This window comes from Lissotriton helveticus, chromosome 6 (genome assembly GCF_964261635.1).
Source record: "Lissotriton helveticus chromosome 6, aLisHel1.1, whole genome shotgun sequence".
NCBI classification, from domain to species: domain Eukaryota; kingdom Metazoa; phylum Chordata; class Amphibia; order Caudata; family Salamandridae; genus Lissotriton; species Lissotriton helveticus.
In genome coordinates, this window is record NC_136067.1 from 1,824,559,199 (window position 1) to 1,824,578,097 (window position 18,899).

The 18,899-nt window shown below is 42.7% G+C and overlaps 1 protein-coding gene across 2 annotated transcripts in view; it reads left to right on the forward strand.

Moving 5' to 3' along the window:
- The window catches only part of SYT14 (synaptotagmin 14), a 761,278-nt gene that overhangs the window by 219,816 nt on the left and 522,563 nt on the right, over positions 1-18,899 (forward strand). For both annotated transcript variants that reach the window (XM_078649722.1, XM_078649721.1), the window contains one exon: positions 1,932-2,090. In XM_078649722.1, coding sequence (XP_078505848.1) covers positions 1,932-2,090 — 159 coding nt within the window. The remainder of the gene's footprint in view (positions 1-1,931; positions 2,091-18,899) is intronic.

The window sequence follows — 18,899 nt, forward strand, 5'->3', positions numbered from 1 at the left end:
TAGATGTTTTACCCAAGAGGCAATCAATACCATCTTCACGCAATACTATGCAGGACTATACCGCAGCCCTGCAGGGCGAGACAGATCCGCAGCTCGTGAATATCTAGAGGGGGCATAATTGCCTAGACTAGAACTAGAAGAGATGGCTGAACTAGGGGAGGACATCGCAGAGTAGGAGGTGCGTGGAGCCATAAAACACATGGCACGTAACAAAACCCCATTTCACCGATGGGTTACCGGCAGGGTTTTATGGCACATATACTGTGGCACATATACTAAAAAATTGGCTCCTAGACTAACTGCACTGTACAATGCAGCCCGCAAGGCCAGAGTACTGCCAGAGAGCCCCAGAGAAGCACTCATTGTACTGATATTAAAGCCAGGGAAGCCGGCACATGACCGTACAGCATATCGGCCCTGTTCATGTTAAACATGGACTACAAAATATTAAGCAAAATCCTAGCAACCCAACTATTACCTCATATGACGAAGTTAGTGTAACCGGATCAGGCCAGGTTTATCCCGGGCGAAACACAGCGATCAACATATGGCGGCTTTTAGCCATCATGGACTCATGGGATCCTGACATCCCTGAGGCAGCGGTGTTTGCAGTGGATATCGAAAAGGCCTTTGATATCCTTGAGTTGTCCTTCCTCTATGTGGTGCTGGACGCCATGGTTCTGGGAGGTGGTTTCCCGGGATGGGTGAGATTGTTGTACACCAAGCCTACAGCAAGGGTGAGCACAGGTAAAGTGATCTCGGGAATGTAGGCGGTGCAGTAGGGAACGTGCCAGGGATGCCCCCTGGTACAGGCCTTCAGAGGTCTCCTGGTGAGAGGCCTGCAGCACCACATAGCACTATATGCAGATGATCTACTGATCTTCACCCGATGACTTCTTCAGGGCCTAAGCTGTCCTTTCTATCAGTATCATACAGTTGAGGCCAAATCAAGGACCATAATTGTTTGCATTCATAAAAATGTTTTCAATTACACCAGTAATATCTGCTTTCCATTTAAATACGATCTTTTGTATATATCTCCAGGCTATATCAACCTTCACGATTCGACAACATCATTTATGTCACAGGTCCTATAAGCGACCTCGTGTGTCCGGTCCTAATCCAATACGGCACAAGGACAGCTTAGGCCCTGAAGAAGTCATCGGGTTATGTCCCTTGACGAAACATGTGTTGGCGTTTGGCTGTTGTGTATTGTGTTAAGACTGTACTGCTGTATCCACAAGTCTTCATGAACACCCATGGACTAAGAAAATAAAAAATAAGGACTTTCACACTATGAATGTGTTGATATGGACAATTAATTGTGAATAGAAACTATTTGTAATACTTGCAGATACGTGTAAATGTGCTCGGGGAACCCTCTGTTTATCTTCTATGTATGTATTGTGTTTTTATTGCCATTCATGGCTGAATAAAATAAAAAATGTTATTTGATGGAACTGGGCATAAAAACATCTGACATTCTAGCAAGTGTTTTCAAGATCCTCATTTGGTGCCAAACCTAATTCTAAGTGTGAATATTTTTGGGAGAGAACGTTCATAAGACTAATATGTTATTACTGTGTGTAATTTGTTTGGGGGACATTAAGCTTCACTTCTAAAGGCATCTCATTATTCAAACATTTACCTTGACCTTTTATATTTAACAAAATAGCCAGTTCACTTTTCAGACTCATATCATCTGTTTTAGAAAATTGAGAATGTAACTTCTTTCATTACAATCCATTGCTAAAACAGAAAACCTCAGTTTGAAGTGGAAGAGAATACTCATAAACCCTTCTACAATTCAGTTATTTCTTGAAAATGGGAGAGATCACTAGGATAGAAAGCCAGACTGGCAATAAAACCGTATTAATGGGAACCCTAAAATGGAAATAGTTCTCTACATCTGGACTTTCATTTTCTTCCAGTGTCTCCAGAAGCTCTTGGATTCCTGACAGCAGTTGCCTTATTTCTGGTCCTCATGGTGCTTCTTTTTTTCTATATTAACAAGAAAATGTGCTTTGAAAATGGAACTGGAGGATACCAAGGTCTAGAGCCAGAACAAAGACCATCAATGAATTCTAAAGGTAACCTTTTTAAATATCACATGTTCATCTTGCACATTTGTTGGTATTACTGCTCTTACTTTCACACTTCAAAGGTTGGTTTTGTACATCCAAACAGAACCTATGTTTGAGAATAATGTTACTGGGAAAACGTATTTGTTAAACATTAAGGAGTGGCACTGATTTAGTAAGTGTGATAGAACCTGTCATTCAGGGACTTCTTATGACTTATTTATCCAGAAGGAAATATGATGACTCGTAGTAGGGGCATGCACTGGATCTTCCAGATATTTCTCAATGCAGCACAGAGGTAACATAACGGGCTCTATTATTATTAGTTGTATACCTATCCCGTTAATTTGTCCTCCTACCATTCTGTGGCATTTGTTTGCAGTTCTTATATGTGCATGCCTGTGATAACTGGTTAAGCAGTGAAAATGGGAATCCTTTGAGAAATATTGATGCCCCAGATTTGGGCATTTCAGTTTGAATACACTTCAGATACATTGTTGCCAAATGCATGAATATCCGGGATAAACTGTATCATTCTCATAGCCAAATTGTTCGGGTAGGGGCTGCTGTACAACATTGTTGCATCTGACATTTTGACATACACATGTATTGTAAATAGAATATTGACTCTGGAATATCGTAACAGCTGCATTACTAATAGTAAATGTAGTTTTATCTTATTGATATTTTGTAAGTCAATATCATTGTTACAATATGTGTGTCAATATTTAAGAGCCAAATGTGTGACATACAACCATTGGGTTGCAAAGATATTCTGCTTGTTTTAGATTCGAGCCACAAGTAAAGATTAGGAGGCACAGGTACCCCCATGCTTCCAGGACCCTGTGAAGGCGGACCAGGGCTTTTCACGTGATATTCTGTTCGATAATTATTGTTGCAATCCTATAACAATCAAATTGTACAGAAGGCACTGTTATTGCTGCAAAAAGTTAGGTGGCTGTTTAACATAGAAGCTAGGAGAAATACTCCAACTCGATTAGGAAGTCACTGGTTTTTAATCTAGCCACCCAGTTATGGGTACCTGTAAATACTGTGTATGGTCTCACAAAACATTCACATGATAGCATGGGGACTAAAATCAACACACATTGGTAAAGCCAATAGTTTTCACCCATCATACTGTGGAAGGGTTGGGCAAGGTGGGAGTGAGGTTGCAGAATGCAGACAAATTCCCAAAGCATGTTATGCTTTTGCCAATTTTCATGCCAAAATCCATTAGAAGATGCCTACTTTGAAGGCTTGTGCATGTATGGTGACCTTCTTGCAATGATTGTGCTTATGCTTTATAAAAAAACCATTATCCAGTATTGAATCTTTCATAGATTCACATGCTTGAATCTTCCCCGTAGTCATGGTGGGAGTCCTACAGTATTAGTTATGCATAGAGAAGCATCAATAACAATAGTCAAAATGAAGTGACATTGTTAGCCAATTCACATTGTTTTAAAAGGACGAAAACTCGGCCAATGAGGGAGCAGCCCCTGAACCACTTTTCCATTGCAGGGCCACCATGCTTCAGATGTCTAACCGCATATCTTCTGTGAGGGAGTTTCCCTGAGCTCTGGTCAGTTTACAGTGATTCAGTCAACGTCTTGCTCTCCATGCCACTGGAGTCAAGCTATCCGGGCTGATGCGGACAGACGTGGGTCCCGTGCTCTCCATGCCACTGGAGTCAAGCTATCCTGGCTGATGCGGACAGACGTGGTTCCCATGCTCTACATGCCACTGGAGTCAAGCTATCCTGGCTGATGAGGGCCAGACGTGGGTCCCCTGCTCTCCATGCCTTTGGAGTCAAGCTATCCTGGCTAATGAGGGGTGAAAGCCCAAAACCGGTACTAGGATTCTAGTTTCCAGTCCAGGGAGGACCTGGCCTGGCAGTTCGGGCTGGACTGTTCCCATTGGGTGCAGGGTCAAGACTGATTTACATATGGCTGGGTCCAAACTGGAATGGCATGGTGAGAAAAAAAGATGGATTTAGGCCCAGATCTCTGTACTGGGGTGAATGTATGACATTATTCTGCATTAAATCAATTGTTCTTTTTGCAATTTCTGACCCTTCTCTGAGAATTTTTCAAATTTGACTCTTCAAGCAACTTTGAGTAACACCTATTGTTTTTCCCTGACTAAAACATCATGTCAGAGGGGTTTTAAAAAACGACTGTTTAGACCTTTATAGGTATTGTGGGAAATATGGGTGGGTGGTGAACTCTTGCATGTGGAAATACATATGCAAGACCACCTCCTGGCGATATTTCTCAACATGGGCGGTCGCGGCCACTTGCTACCACTCATGTTGAAAAACCTGCCGCCCACGTTGAGGAAGCTGCTGCTCGAGTAGAACATCTACTCGAGTGGCAGAAAGAAGCAACGCCCTCTTGCGCTCCCTGTGGTGCAATTTGTGATGACAAACTCCCAGCGCTAAACATCAGCGTAAGCAGCGCGACTTACCACACTCTGACTTTTGCAGAACTGCGTGGAGCATGGCAGAGTTTTTTCAGCACTTCGCGGAAGTTCCGTAGCAGAACTCAGCGAATTGCCAGGGGCCTAGTGGGAAACCAAGACTATGTTCAGAGGATCCTCATAAAGAATGTCTTTCCTGTTTGCATACTCATAACAGACCTAAGAAATGTAAGCTTTGAAGGATGTTTTCTGCTAAAACGTTGCAGGATAGAGAGGCAAAATAATTCTGTGGCTACAGAAGTAAAATACCTTAGTATGCCTACTTCTGGTGATGAAAGTCTGAGTCCACATTCGCCTACCAGAAAGCATAAAGGACATTACTTCATATGAGGAATAATCAAAGAAGGCAAAATCTCATTAAAAAATCCTCAGGAGCTGATAAGATATCTAGTAAGGGGGGTTTTATGTCACCTCCCTCTCTTTAAAAGCCTTCTAAAATAATATCTCAGCCTGTCACTCCTTTTAAAGAGTCTTCTGATAAATTAGATCGGCGATTAATCTGCTGGCGACGAGTAAATCGTTGACGGTTGGCATGTTAAAACAGAAACCATTGGCGAAACACCGTTGATCGCAGGAAGTGGTGGCATCACGACACTGACTAAGCCTACCACCCGGATGATGATGACTGTTTCTTCCTCATCGTCGAGGACAGTGATGACGGCTTCATCTGTGAAACAGTCAATGGCATATTGTCAATGAGCTCTTCATTCTTTGACCGAAAAATTGGCTTAATCTCAGAAGCAAGCTGTCATTGTGAAAGCAAAATATCTTTGTAATCGGCACAAAAGACACTATTTTGATTAACGAAGAAGAGATTCTGGTGACTGTGTCACCATTACCTCCCCCCTATTGGAGGTTGAAGAGTCAGATGAAGACAATGGGGCCTTTGGGATACACAACTTTATGTTAATTGCCAGGAGCTGAATGATGAAGAACCATATAAGGAAGCATCTTCATATTTTGAAGAGGATTGCTCTTTTCAGAAGAGTCCTCAATATACTTCTTAGCTTTATGAACCTTTTCAGGATAAATATTCTTATAAAGAGCGGTATGAGGTACACCAAAATCTGCAGGGAGGCACAATTAGAGTCCCTATAACTCTAGTGATAGATATTTGCCATATATTGAACAATTACTATAGGAGGATCCCGGAGTCTAGTGCACCGGCTCTACGAAGTCAACACGCTACTCCAAGGTGTGGGGAGAATTCATGTATTCCATCATTGACTCAGTTAGGTAAGAGCCCGTCTGGCCTACATACGTGATCAGAAGTACATGTGTTATCTCTGTTCACAATACATGACTACAACATAGACAGTGATGGGGATGACCAACCTGAAGAAGGGGAGATCCCGCAAGATCACTCTGTCAGGACAGAAGTAGAATGATTATATAGCCCCATTAATTGCTTCTCCCATGCCTCCACCTTCTAGCTTTCCCCCAGGAAATATTGGATGTTTTCACTAACTCCTGGAGTGAGACTTCAAGCGACTCGACTTGCCTGTACCAATAAAGCAAACAGATTGTTTTCTGTATGATTTTAAAGATTCTACAAGGAAATCGGTCAACTCCCATTGTGGAAAACATTTGAGAAAAAGGACAAAAACTCATGAAGAACCCCGCATAAGTGGCTGCAGTCATTCCTCGCCTTGATAAGAAATATAGAGCTCCTGAGAGTTTGCCTACATGTCTGATTGGGTGTCTACTCCCAGATTTGGTTGTGATACTAGCAGCCCAGCAGAGATCCAGAAGGCTGACGTCTGGATAACATGGAGAAAATGTTCTCTGCAATGGCAGCAACAACCATAAGATCATCCAATGTTTTAGCTATTTTAGGAAGGTACAACAGGGAGATGTTTTCTGACATGACAGCCTTCCTAAAATTTCTGCCTGAGGGACAGAGGAAAGAAGCTAAAGAGATCCTATAAGAGGGTGAAAGGGCTTCATCAGAAGTAATTGATACAGCCATGGATATTGCTTTAACCGCCTGTAGACAGATGGCTGGCGCAGCAGCCTTGCGCTGACAAGGATGGTTAAAACCCCTTCCTTACATTGTGAAGTTCAAGCAAAGGTGTTAGACATGCCTTTTGACAGAAAGAACCTCTTTGGCAAGCATGTGGACGACGCCCTCCAGTCTATTAAAGCTGACACTGATAGGGCTCATCCGCTAGGAACTTTGTAGCATCACGACTTTCAGCTATTTGTTGGCGGCAGAGGAAGAGGTCAGATTCTGCACAGATGCTCTTACCAATCATACAGATACCAACCCTGTCCTCAATTTCAACATGGTTTTCACTGGCCGTACACCTCACAGCAGAAATATAGAACAACTGAGGCAGCAACCTATACAAGACAGCCTGTTCATAAAAGACCTACAGTGGGAGAAAAAAGTTATGAAATACAGTCACAATTTTCAAGCACTAGTCACCTCAACCATTCAACATTAGCATTGCAATGTATTCAGTTATTACAATTGTTGGAAGGATATGTCTCTCAGACAAGGGGATGCTAGATATAATCTATCAGGGTCACACCCTGGAATTTGTTTAAAAAAACTGCCACAAATCCTCCTCGCAAGAGGTCACATCATCATCTAGATATGTTGATCAAAGGGAGGGAGCAATGGAGGAAGTGTCATTGGATCATCACAACAGATGAGTTGGATGTACGTCATTACGACGCACACTTTTACAACGCGTTCCATTACAACGCGGTTGTAACAACGCAAGTCGTTACAACAACTTGCGTTGGGGGGGCGCAAATTAAGAAAAATTAATTTACTATTCCAACACCAGTCCCCGTGGATAGTAGGGAAGGTGTTGGAATAGTAAATTAAATGATTTACTATCCTTGAGCGCCCCCCAGCGCAATTCGTTGTAACAACTTTCGTTGTTATGACCGCGTCGTAATGGAACGGCGTTGTAAAGGTTGCGTCGTAAACGTCGCATACCGATGAGTTTATTTAAACTTCTTTATAATCAAGAATACGGAAAATAAAGACATGTTATGGATTTAAGACTTCTGAACAAATTTATAAAGAAACAGCCAGCTTCTAAACTCAGGGGATTATATAACATCACTAGATCTCTTGGATGCGTACTTCCACATTTCCATACATGTAAAACGTAAAAATACTTAAGGTTCGAGGTGGCAAGCTGCCATTACCAGCTCTAAGTTCTTCCCTTTGGATTATGGCCGCTCCCAGAATGTTTACAAAGTGTCTAGTGCCGGTGGTGACTTTCCTGAGGAAGAACAGCCATCAGGTATTCCCGTGCTTAGATGACTGGCTTATCAAAAGTCAGTCGCTCCGCTCTGCAAGAAGATCTATGATAGCCTGTCTACTATTGTTTAAGAACCTAGGTCTCAAGTTAAAAAAGGAAAAGTCTTCCCTAATGCCGTCCAGTTTGTCGACATACCTAAGAGCGTTTTTGGACATGGAAACTTGCAGAGCCTATTGCACAAAGGAAAGGGTTCAACATATAATAAACTTGGTGTCATCCCTGTAAAAAACGAAAGTCCATTTCTGTTCAGATATACAAATCAATGTTTGTTGATTTTCAAATTGACGGCTACAAAGCAGGCCGCTTCAGGAGCAAATAGATACACAATGAGTTCACAGAACTTTCAAGGATGATCTGTCCAAGACAACATTTATCATGGCCTGTCATTCATTCCCACTCAGCATCACTTTAACATGATTACAGATGCTTCCTTAAAAGCAGAATAATTAGATCTTCAGTCCTTTCTACCTAGAATAAAAATTTGACATTTTTGGTAGGCACCTACAATACCACAACCATGTTTTATCTAAACAAGAAAGGAGGAACAAAATCAAAGATACCATCTGTGCAAACCCAAAAATTTGGAGATGGATTCCTCTCAACATTACCCTCCAAGTAGAACATGTTCCGGGAATAGAAAACAAATGGGCTGATTCGCTCAGCAGAACAAGAAAAGAGTCCCATGAATGGAAACTAAATAAACAACAATTATTACAAATCTTCTGACAATTAGGAACTCCAAATATAGAACTCTTTGCAACTCTTAAGAATACAAATTATGCATGTTTACAGGCAGTTTTGAATGGAAACATTCATGGGAGGGATGCATTTCTGATAGCGTGGATTGAAATGTTTCCGTATGCCTTCCCTCCTTTTCCTTTAATTCCCAGGGTCCTTTGAAAAACGAGAAAAGAAACGTGACATTCAATACTGTTGTAAGCCAACCGCGGCGGAAAAGCAGCGGACGGAAACCAGGACCCACCAGACATCCTAATGTGGCGGAGGGTCTTTGGTGGGACCGCAGCGAATTTTCCCCATCCTCCGGGCCGGCGGTGGCTTCCGCCGGCCCAGAGGATGCGGAAAATCCGCTATCCTAATAAGCCCCATTGTTTGGATTCATCTTGGTAAGCTGATTCCGCAGTTTGGCAGGTGGTTCTACGTCACCTGTTTAATTAAGGTAAAAAGTCTTTACTTTTATAGTAAATTCCATTTTGAACATTTAAGAAAGTTCTTATTTTGAAAACAAAGTTGTGCTTTTTTTTAACACATAAAATGTTTAAGAGTGTTTTCTTCTTTATTTTGAGTTGTTGGGGATTCCCACCTCCACTTCTATTGGTTAATAGTGCACACTACTTGCATTCAAGCATGCAAATCTATGAAAGATTCAATACTGGAAAAAAAAAGTTGCTTACCCGTACACTCTGGTTCTCCAGTATTGATATCTTTCATAGATTCATATCCCTCCTCCCATTGGGACGCACCACTCCGATCAATCCTTTTATGAGATTTGGTCCACTCATGCTTGAAATCTGAAGCACAGTGGCCCTACAGGCAAAGAGTGGTTTGGGGCTGCTCTCTGATTGACTGAGTTTTGGTTCTTTTAAACAATGTTAATTGGTTACCATTGTTAGTTGATTTTGCCTATTGTTCTTAATGCTTCTCTGTGCACTGCATATAACTAATACTGTGGGACTCCCACCATGACGATGGGGAAGATTCAAGCATGTGAATCTATGAAATGAAATATATAAAATCTGGAGAACCTCAGTTCACAAGTAAGTAACTTGTGTTTTACGAGCTATCCACTGTGCATTTGTGTGCGCAGACAATAGCAACAGTAATTATTTTCATAAAGCAAAAGAAACATCAATGCAAAGATGTCTGTCACACATGCACAGGCACGTGCAGACTTCTTGTAATTGTTTGAAAACGAATAAAATATGTATGGCGGCAGCTGTATTAACAGCAGATGGCAATGCTTTGGGAGGGGGAAAGCATGGTGCAAGGAGAGGGAGAGAAAATAGTCCTTCATGCATTCTAATGCAAGACCCTGGCATAAGCAGTGGAAAGATACCATTCAAAGAAAATATGATGAAACAAAATACTCCTCTGGGTGGGACAAATGGAAGAATAGGGAGTCAAACTATCAAATGAGAGGCTGGGAGCGAAGATCAACAAGAAAGCTACTGAATCATGAACAAGGGTCAGGCCCAGAGTCCACTGTAAGTATATTGGAGACTGTTTTTCAGGACTGTTCTTTTACTGTGTGATTATAGATGCTAGGATGCCGCAAATGTCTCCTCTGTGGCATCATGAATCACATGGTTTCCTCAGTTGCACTATCAATTTGAAATTAGCTGTCAGTAATAATCTAAATATATGGCAAAATCTCCATCTAGGTGTTTGAAGAGACTTCAGAATAGTCAGAGGAACAGCATAATAATGATGAAAGCAGATTAATATTTAACATATAATGTCAAGCAAGCATAAACCAAATTAAGGAAAACAAAGAAAGCTTTTGTGTGTATATACTTAGGGGGAGATGAAATGGACAATTCTAAAAAAACACAAAATGTGAAACGTCAAGCATATTGCAAAGAGCCTAGTATTACACTTTTTCCTAAAAATTGCTTCATCACATATCTGGTGCAGTTTCAATGGAAGATTGTTCCAACCCACCGACCCCAAAAAGGAAAAGGAACAAGATGAACCCTTGGGATCCTGGCCAAATGGTTATTGGCGGAACACAAAGCTCTCACAGGAATATAAAAAGAGATCCTAGACGATAAATAGACAGGGCCCAAGTTTTGAAAAGTTCAGTGCGTTAACAGAGAGGTCTTGAATAAAATCTGCTTGTTTACGGGAAGGCAGTGAAAATTGTGCAGATGTTGAGAACTATGCTCTCTTCTAGGAAGACTGAGGGCAAGCCTGGTGGCAGCATTCTGTTGTGTCTGTAATTTCCTCAACAGATATTGCAGCAGGCTGGCATGTTAGGCATTGGCATACTCCAATCTGTATATGTATAACCACCGAAAGCCCCAGAAAGGATCTAGGGAAGGGAACCAGAGGCACGGGGTACTAGGAGCAGGCAGCCTCCAACATACAATGTTCAGCACAAAAAGAGTCGCTACCAGTCAAGTGACCTAGATGCTACAGTGTTACTTTGTGAGTGCAGGCATCTTACAAAAAGTGAAAGACTGGTCTCATACCTGGTGTCATGCTTCATCATTTACCGGTCCTCACCCTCTAAAAACTTGGTTTGATAGAGGGCGGGCATACACCTGATGACAGGGATGCACTTCTAACCTAAGTGGGGGCCCTTGCAAAAAAAGTGAGATTAAAAGGCCTTTACAGATGTCACACCAATGTTAATGTAACTGGCATCTGTATGGTAATTAAAATAAATGGTCGTTGTGTTGAGGATTCTATTGTCCACCCACCGTGATGTAAGTGGACCACATGTTTCTGCCAGTTGGCCCAGTCGAGTCCGTGGCATTTATCAGGACCTAGAATAATCAGAAAACGGACTTCACCCTTACCGGACTGTAGTGAGAGGGTTCCACTAGGTGGGGTGATCTATATCATTCTCCACTTTAATGCGGCTAATATATTCAAGCCTGTAAAAGAAAACAGAAAAAGTAAAATGCAGAATAGCACCACAGTCAAAGTATTGATGAAATATTTCCAGTCAGCCACATACACGTGCAAATATAGTGAGTGGCTATAAGTGCAGCAAATGTGTCACTCATCTGTGCACTTTTGGGGGAACTGTAATCCTCATCGCTTACCCTTTAAAATGGGAACTAATAGCCCCATAGGAGGGTGAGGGAGGAAGACCCCTTTGGTCATGCGGTACTCCAACCTGGACATGACCAATGCCAAAATCACTATAATCCTAATCGGCACTGAAAGGAAATGCACAAATGTTTTCAACGTCGCAAAAAAGCTGGAGAACACCACAAACACCGAGTTGATTCACTTATGGAAGGGCATTTCTTTGTCTAATTTAAACCCCACGTTTTTCACAGTATCCACTTGCATGTTGGGTGGGGAGACTCCTTATGGCTAATGCACTTGAGATCGAAGTTGTGTCTCACACTGAGAACCTCTAGTTTTTCTGTGTTGCACTTCAATTGATTATAACTCATCCACCACGAAACCGCATAGACATGGTTGAATAGCATCCTGTTCAATTGATACCCCCTTACCTAAAGAAAAGATAATCTAAGAATGATCAGCGTAGACGATAATTATAGCCCCAAGCAACTCCATCAAATCAGCAAGGGGAGACATATAGATGGTATACATTGTGGGGCTAAGAGCAAATCCCTGAGGAACTCCCACTGAGACACTCTGACTACCCGAAAAGTAAAGAAGTAGCCACACTTCTTGACACCTGTCTTCCAGGTAGAATTTTATCCACTTCCAGGCATATTCCCTAATGTCAGTCTCTTGAAAGTGAGCGAGCATCCTGGCATGTGGGACTGTGTAGAATGCTGCAGACATGTCTAACAATACCATTGATGGTGTTTTTAATCTGTTCAGAGACTTCCAAAAGGGCAGTCTCTGTACTGTACGTTGGCCTGAAGCCATATTGGCTCGAATGTAATAATCTTTTAGTCTCAATATAGTTGGATCTGTTGATTCACACATTTTCCCAAAAGTTGAGAGGGCGCCAGAAGATGAGAAATGAGCCTACAGTAGCCAGGGATATCTGTGTCCACATTTGGCTTCTTTAAAAGAGGAACAATTTCAGCCCACTTCCAGCAGTTGGGTACTGTAGCTAAAGACTTATATAGCGAACAATTCATAATGGGATTAATGACATCAACTCCCATAGCTGGAAGTGTAGGGGGACATGAATCTGAAGGAGATCCAGACTTAACATACAAAATAACAACTCTGGAATCTTCCAGAGAAATTGCATTAAACGCAGATAATCAACATGATGCAGTCTTGGAAGATTGAGTAAAACTAAACACATCAACTTCCAGGGTCTGAGTTATAAGGAAGCTGTGCTGAATCTCTTGTATTTTGGTGTAGAAGAAAATAGCCAATTGTTCACACCACATGCCAGACAAAGTCTCACTGTAGTGGCACGCAACTGGATCTGAAACATCTATCACAATCTTAAAAATCTCTATGGCTTTATTACCTGCCCTTTATATCCTTCATTCATAGTATACTCGCCATATTTCTTCAGAACATTTTTATACAATACTTTAGTCTCTATACTATAGTTTTTTCTCCATGCCCTTTCAACCTTCTTGCATATTTATTTCTCTCGTTTAAGGCTATTACAAAACCAAGGACTAGAAATCCCATTTCTGCTAGTTGCCCAACTTGACAAAGATTCAGAAAAGGGGGTGGTGATGGACAGATCATCTGAGTTAAACAGAACACTCATACCCAGTCAAAAGATCAGGGCTTGATCCATCACTGTTTTTTAGCTCACTGCACCATCCCAGCTCAGAACCTGGCTATATGCAAATTAGTCTGACCCTGGCCCAGTGCATCATGGGAACAGAGCAGACCAAACTACCAAGCCAATTCTTTACTGGAAAGGAAATAAGCTTCCGGGGACCGGTTTCTGGCATTGCAGCCGTCTTCGGCCCGGCTTGCTTGAATCCTGATGGTGCAGTGAGCAAGGGACTCATGTCTGAGCATACCCTGCCACTCCTATAGTGGCCAAAACGATTCAGAAAAGGGGGTGGTGATGGACAGAGCATCTGAGTTAAACAGAACACTAATACCCAGTCAAAAGATCAGGGCTTGATCCATCACCGTTTTTTAGCTCACTGCACCATCCCAGCTCAGAACCTGGCTATATGCAAATTAGTCTGACCCTGGCCCAGTGCATCATGGGAACAGGGCAGACCAAACTACCAAGCCAATTCTTTACTGGAAAGGAAACAAGCTTCCGGGGACCGGTTTCTGGCATTGCAGCCGTCTTCGGCCCGGCTTGCTTGAATCCTGATGGTGCAGTGAGCAAGGGACTCATGTCTGAGCATACCCTGCCACTCCTATAGTGGCCAAAACGATTCAGAAAAGGGGGTGGTGATGGACAGAGCATCTGAGTTAAACAGAACACTCATACCCAGTCAAAAGATCAGGGCTTGATCTATCACCGTTTTTTAGCTCACTGCACCATCCCAGCTCAGAACCTGGCTATATGCAAATTAGTCTGACCCTGGCCCAGTGCATCATGGGAACAGGGCAGACCAAACTACCAAGCCAATTCTTTACTTGAAAGGAAACAAGCTTCCGGGGACCGGTTTCTGGCATTGCAGCCGTCTTCGGCCCGGCTTGCTTGAATCCTGATGGTGCAGTGAGCAAGGGACTCATGTCTGAGCATACCCTGCCACTCCTATAGTGATTCAGAAAAGGGGGTGGTGATGGACAGGATTCAAGCAAGCCGGGCCGAAGACGGCTGTAATGCCAGAAACCGGTCCCCGGAAGCTTGTTTCCTTTCCAGTAAAGAATTGGCTTGGTAGTTTGGTCTGCCCTGTTCCCATGATGCATTGGGCCAGGGACTGACTAATTTGCATGTAGCCAGGTTCTGAACTGGGATGGTGCAGTGAGCTAAAAAACGGTGATGGATCAAGCCCTGATCCTTTGACTGGGTAGGAGTGTTCTGCTTAATTCAGATACTCTGTCCATCACCACCCCCCTTTATGAATCGTTTTGGCCACCACAAGTGTGAAAGAGTATGCTCAGATGTGAGTCCCTTGCTCACTGCACCATCAGGATTCAAGCAAGCCGGGCCGAAGACGGCTGTAATGCCAGAAACCGGCCCCCGGAAGCTTGTTTCCTTTCCAGTAAAGAATTGGCTTGGTAGTTTGGTCTGCCCTGTTCCCATGATGCACTGGGCCAGGGACAGACTAATTTGCATGTAGCCAGGTTCTGAACTGGGATGGTGCAGTGAGCTAAAAAACGGTGATGGATCAAGCCCTGATCCTTTGACTGGGTAGGAGTGTTCTGCTTAATTCAGATACTCTGTCCATCACCACCCCCCTTTATGAATCGTTTTGGCCACCACAAGTGTGGAAGGGTATGCTCAGATGTGAGTCCCTTGCTCACTGCACCATCAGGATTCAAGCAAGCCGGGCCGAAGACGGCTGTAATGCCAGAAACCGGTCCCCGGAAGCTTGTTTCCTTTCCAGTAAAGAATTGGCTTGGTAGTTTGGTCTGCCCTGTTCCCATGATGCACTGGGCCAGGGACAGACTAATTTGCATGTAGCCAGGTTCTGAACTGGGATGGTGCAGTGAGCTAAAAAACGGTGATGGATCAAGCCCTGATCCTTTGACTGGGTAGGAGTGTTCTGCCTAATTCAGATACTCTGTCCATCACCACCCCCCTTTATGAATCAACTTGACAAAGGGCAAGTTTTTCCATAGAAGTACGCAACCAATTGTCATATCCTTTCATATCAGATCCAATGGAACCTGGAAGGGTCAGGGTATTCTTTTCTAAGGCAAGCAGCAGTTTATCTTAGAAAATGGTCTAGTAAGGGGAGGAGTAATATGCTCGCCTACATTACCCTGGTTAAAAATATACAAATTAAATTGGACTGCCAATGCTCTGTTGTAGATCAAATTACAGAGAAGAAAGTTTTGCACTGTCAATGTTCATATTTTGTAGTTTGAGGTAAAGAAAGGAATAAGGAAGTTATAAATTTAGGGGCAGATTTACAAGCCCCTTGTGCCTCTTTTACGCTGCCGTTGCGTCACTTATGTGATGCAGAGGCGGCGCAAAAGAGGCGTCATGGTGCGGGGTATTTACAACCTGACGCATCTGGGAGATGCGTCACGTTGTAAAGCCCTGCGCCAGAAGTAGGCGTTCCGGCGCATGGGGGGGATGTTCTGGTGCAGGAACGCCTCCTAATAGTGGCTGAGTGAAAACTACAAGATTTCACTCAGTCACTTTTGAGCCCATGCTGCGTCAAAACCCTGCGCCTGCTTGAAGCAGGCGTAAGGATTGACGCAGCATTTCTGGGCCCCCCAGAGCGTTGCTGGAGCTGCGTCGCGCTTGTGACGCAACTCCAGCAATAAGCCACTTTTATGGCACAGATTTGTCACGCATTTGTGCCGTTTTTGCCACATGGTGCACCGCATTGTAAATGAGGCGCATCCACGGTGGCGGAGCCCTGACGTACCATAACCTGCGCATCCCTGCTGATATGCAGGGATGCACCACTTATTGTAAATCTGCCCCACAGTAAACAGTATGAGGATTTAAATGTGTAGATGAAAGTGCAGCTGTGTTTCAACTACAAGAGATGACAGGGTGTTCATGCTATATTCTTTGAAAGTTTATACATTTGAAACTGTTGCAGTGTTGGTTAAGGTCCTCTCAACTAATTCACATATACAGTAATTAGTGCCTGAATGTTCATCTGTTGACTGTATATGTATAATCACCCAATTATTAAAGAAATCATCATCATGGTTTACTGTATAAAGAAGGTTACCAGCACGTGCAGGTTTGCATCAAGTCTTGGAGACATCTGGCATGAAGTTGGACACTTCAAGCCATGTCATCACACTGCTTGATGGCCTGGGCTTTTAACCTACAAATCATTGCATTCAGGTGTATTTGTTTTAGTAGTTTTATGGAAGAAAAGCTAGACTGCAATACCGAGAATGCACTAGGTAGTCACATGTGAGTGAAAGACTTGAAACAATGTGCATGATGACAAAGAGTGAGGTCGCCTGGTCTGGTGGCTTAGTGGACTAATGCATCCACTGTAGGAGCCTGTGATCGACTTCCTAGACACAGGTTCAGATCGTGGCAGGTCCACTCAGCCTTTCATCCTTCTGAGGTCGATAAAATGAGTACCATTGAGTTGGGTAACAATAAACATCTGTTATTCAGCGCCAAGCTACCCGTATGGGTGAACGTATGCTTTGCAAATACACATGTTTATCAGTCTTTTACTTACAAGCGGCAGACAACTGTTCTACAAACTACAATATAAGTGAAGGAAAGGCAGCTATTGTTGATCCAAGGGTATCAGTTCCATTATGTTATTTTAGGTTAGAGGTATTGTGTGTCTTGTAGCATTAACGGGAGTCCTCCTAGTGCCTTCCAAACATGGTTTCAAGGATTTCATTGCGGACCAGAGTCCGATTTGGCGTGTAAGCGTTAGTAGGGTGTTGAAGTCTGTTTAGTCGCTAGGTGAAATTTCACAGTCACCATTTGAATTCTATTATAATTATTGGAAGTAGTGAGGTGCTTTTGTAATCAGAGATTGGAGTATGCTGGTTTGACACACACATGTGCTTAGTATTTGCAAGCAAGGTTCAGTGTTTACAGCTTTAGAAACTGTCTCCACCCCCACTGGAGACAGTGGTGTCCACAATTTGATTATAAAGAGGAGCCTATGGAGTAAGAACGACTGACTTCCTTGAAGGAATTTTAATCAGACTCACAAGATTAGGGAGAAGACTAGAGGAAATCTTCAAATCTCGCAAATGTGACCTTTCATAGGTCTACTTTGTTGCACCAGAGCCATTCATACGTAGTATTGCATATAATATACAAGAAGTGACAAGGGGTTTTGTATGCTGGATTTTTGTATTTGGAATTGGTGGAGAGAGATAGGTATGCAGCATTGTGCCCCATGAATGGAGTTTAGCTTTCTCACAAGCGTGTTGCTGGCCCATAAAAAGCACTTTGAGGAAGACATATATTGTGATAGCTATGCAATCCATGTCAGTGCCTGCTGGCTGATGGAATCGTCCTGTTTTTCAAAAGAGGGGGTATTATCCAAGCCGGGTCACTGTGTAGTACATTCCATGCCCCATTACCATGATTTACTGAATGGAAACCATTCTCACTTAGACCAAATAAACAAATGTTGACAGCCAGGATCAGTAAATAGCGGCACATGAAGAAGGCACAAATTGCGGAAACGCATCTGCCCAAACTATTTTAATAAAATGGACTTACTATTGTTCCCCTCTGTGTCCTCCAATTGCTTTTCACTAAAGTAGTCTTGTTTGGGATATATATATATATATATATATAGCCACAGCTTTCTTCTTCCCACGTTAAGTAGAGTAAAGACCACGGCACAGCAACAGATGAGTTTCAGCGTTTATTTACACACCAGTGCAAAGAATAACGTGCATCAAATGGACGGTCTACGCGTTTCGGCTCCTGCCTTCCACTGGACCATAAATAAATATATCAGCTACCAGAACACCAGCCTGCCGCACTCCAGAGCGGGTGCTCACGTAACGGGGGTGTACCCGTCAAATATATACTGCTCCCAACATCCACAGGCCCTCAACCTGATAAGGAACGCAGCACTCGCGGGGGTGGTTTTCAATCCGTTTTTAATAGAAAACCCTCAGCACATCAAGACGCGTTTCAGCATTGGCTTTCGTCAGTTGTTGCACAAAAGGCACGGCGGCCATTGGTATTTTATACCCATTAAGCATGGAACGTATCATAGAGATCAACAAAGGACTTGCATGCAATCGCAAAAAGTGCCGCCATATTGAAACGTGCAATTTACAATAACGATAGATATCGTACACAAGATAAGTTAAGCATATGTTATACACATGAATCCTTGTAATAGTCATAAATCACCCTATATATATATAGGTATCTAAGTAATACAGCCCTGTATGGGCATAGCTATGCTTGTAAGTCCCTGATGATGCCTCCTCGTTTTAATCATGCCCTATATGGGCCTAAACCAATTCTTTCGTCTCAGTTTTTTTATAAATTCTATTTCATATTTCAACGATCTCAGATGCAGTGTTTCATTTCATACTGTTTTCTCAAAAGTCAATTTCATCTTGTATATATACAGTAGATTCTAAAATGTCATACAGTATCATTAAGGACAGAGGGAAGGAAAAAAAAGGGGGGGGCTGAAATATCTCTCATCCTAAATGTACCACCAATTCTTCATTGACATTGAGTCCATTGGGCATTTTACTCTGAAGGTCTATAATATAACGCGATTCTAATCGCCTTAATTTCTGTAGTCGGTCCCCCCCTCTGATGTTAGCAGGAACACTATCTAGGCAGATATAAGAC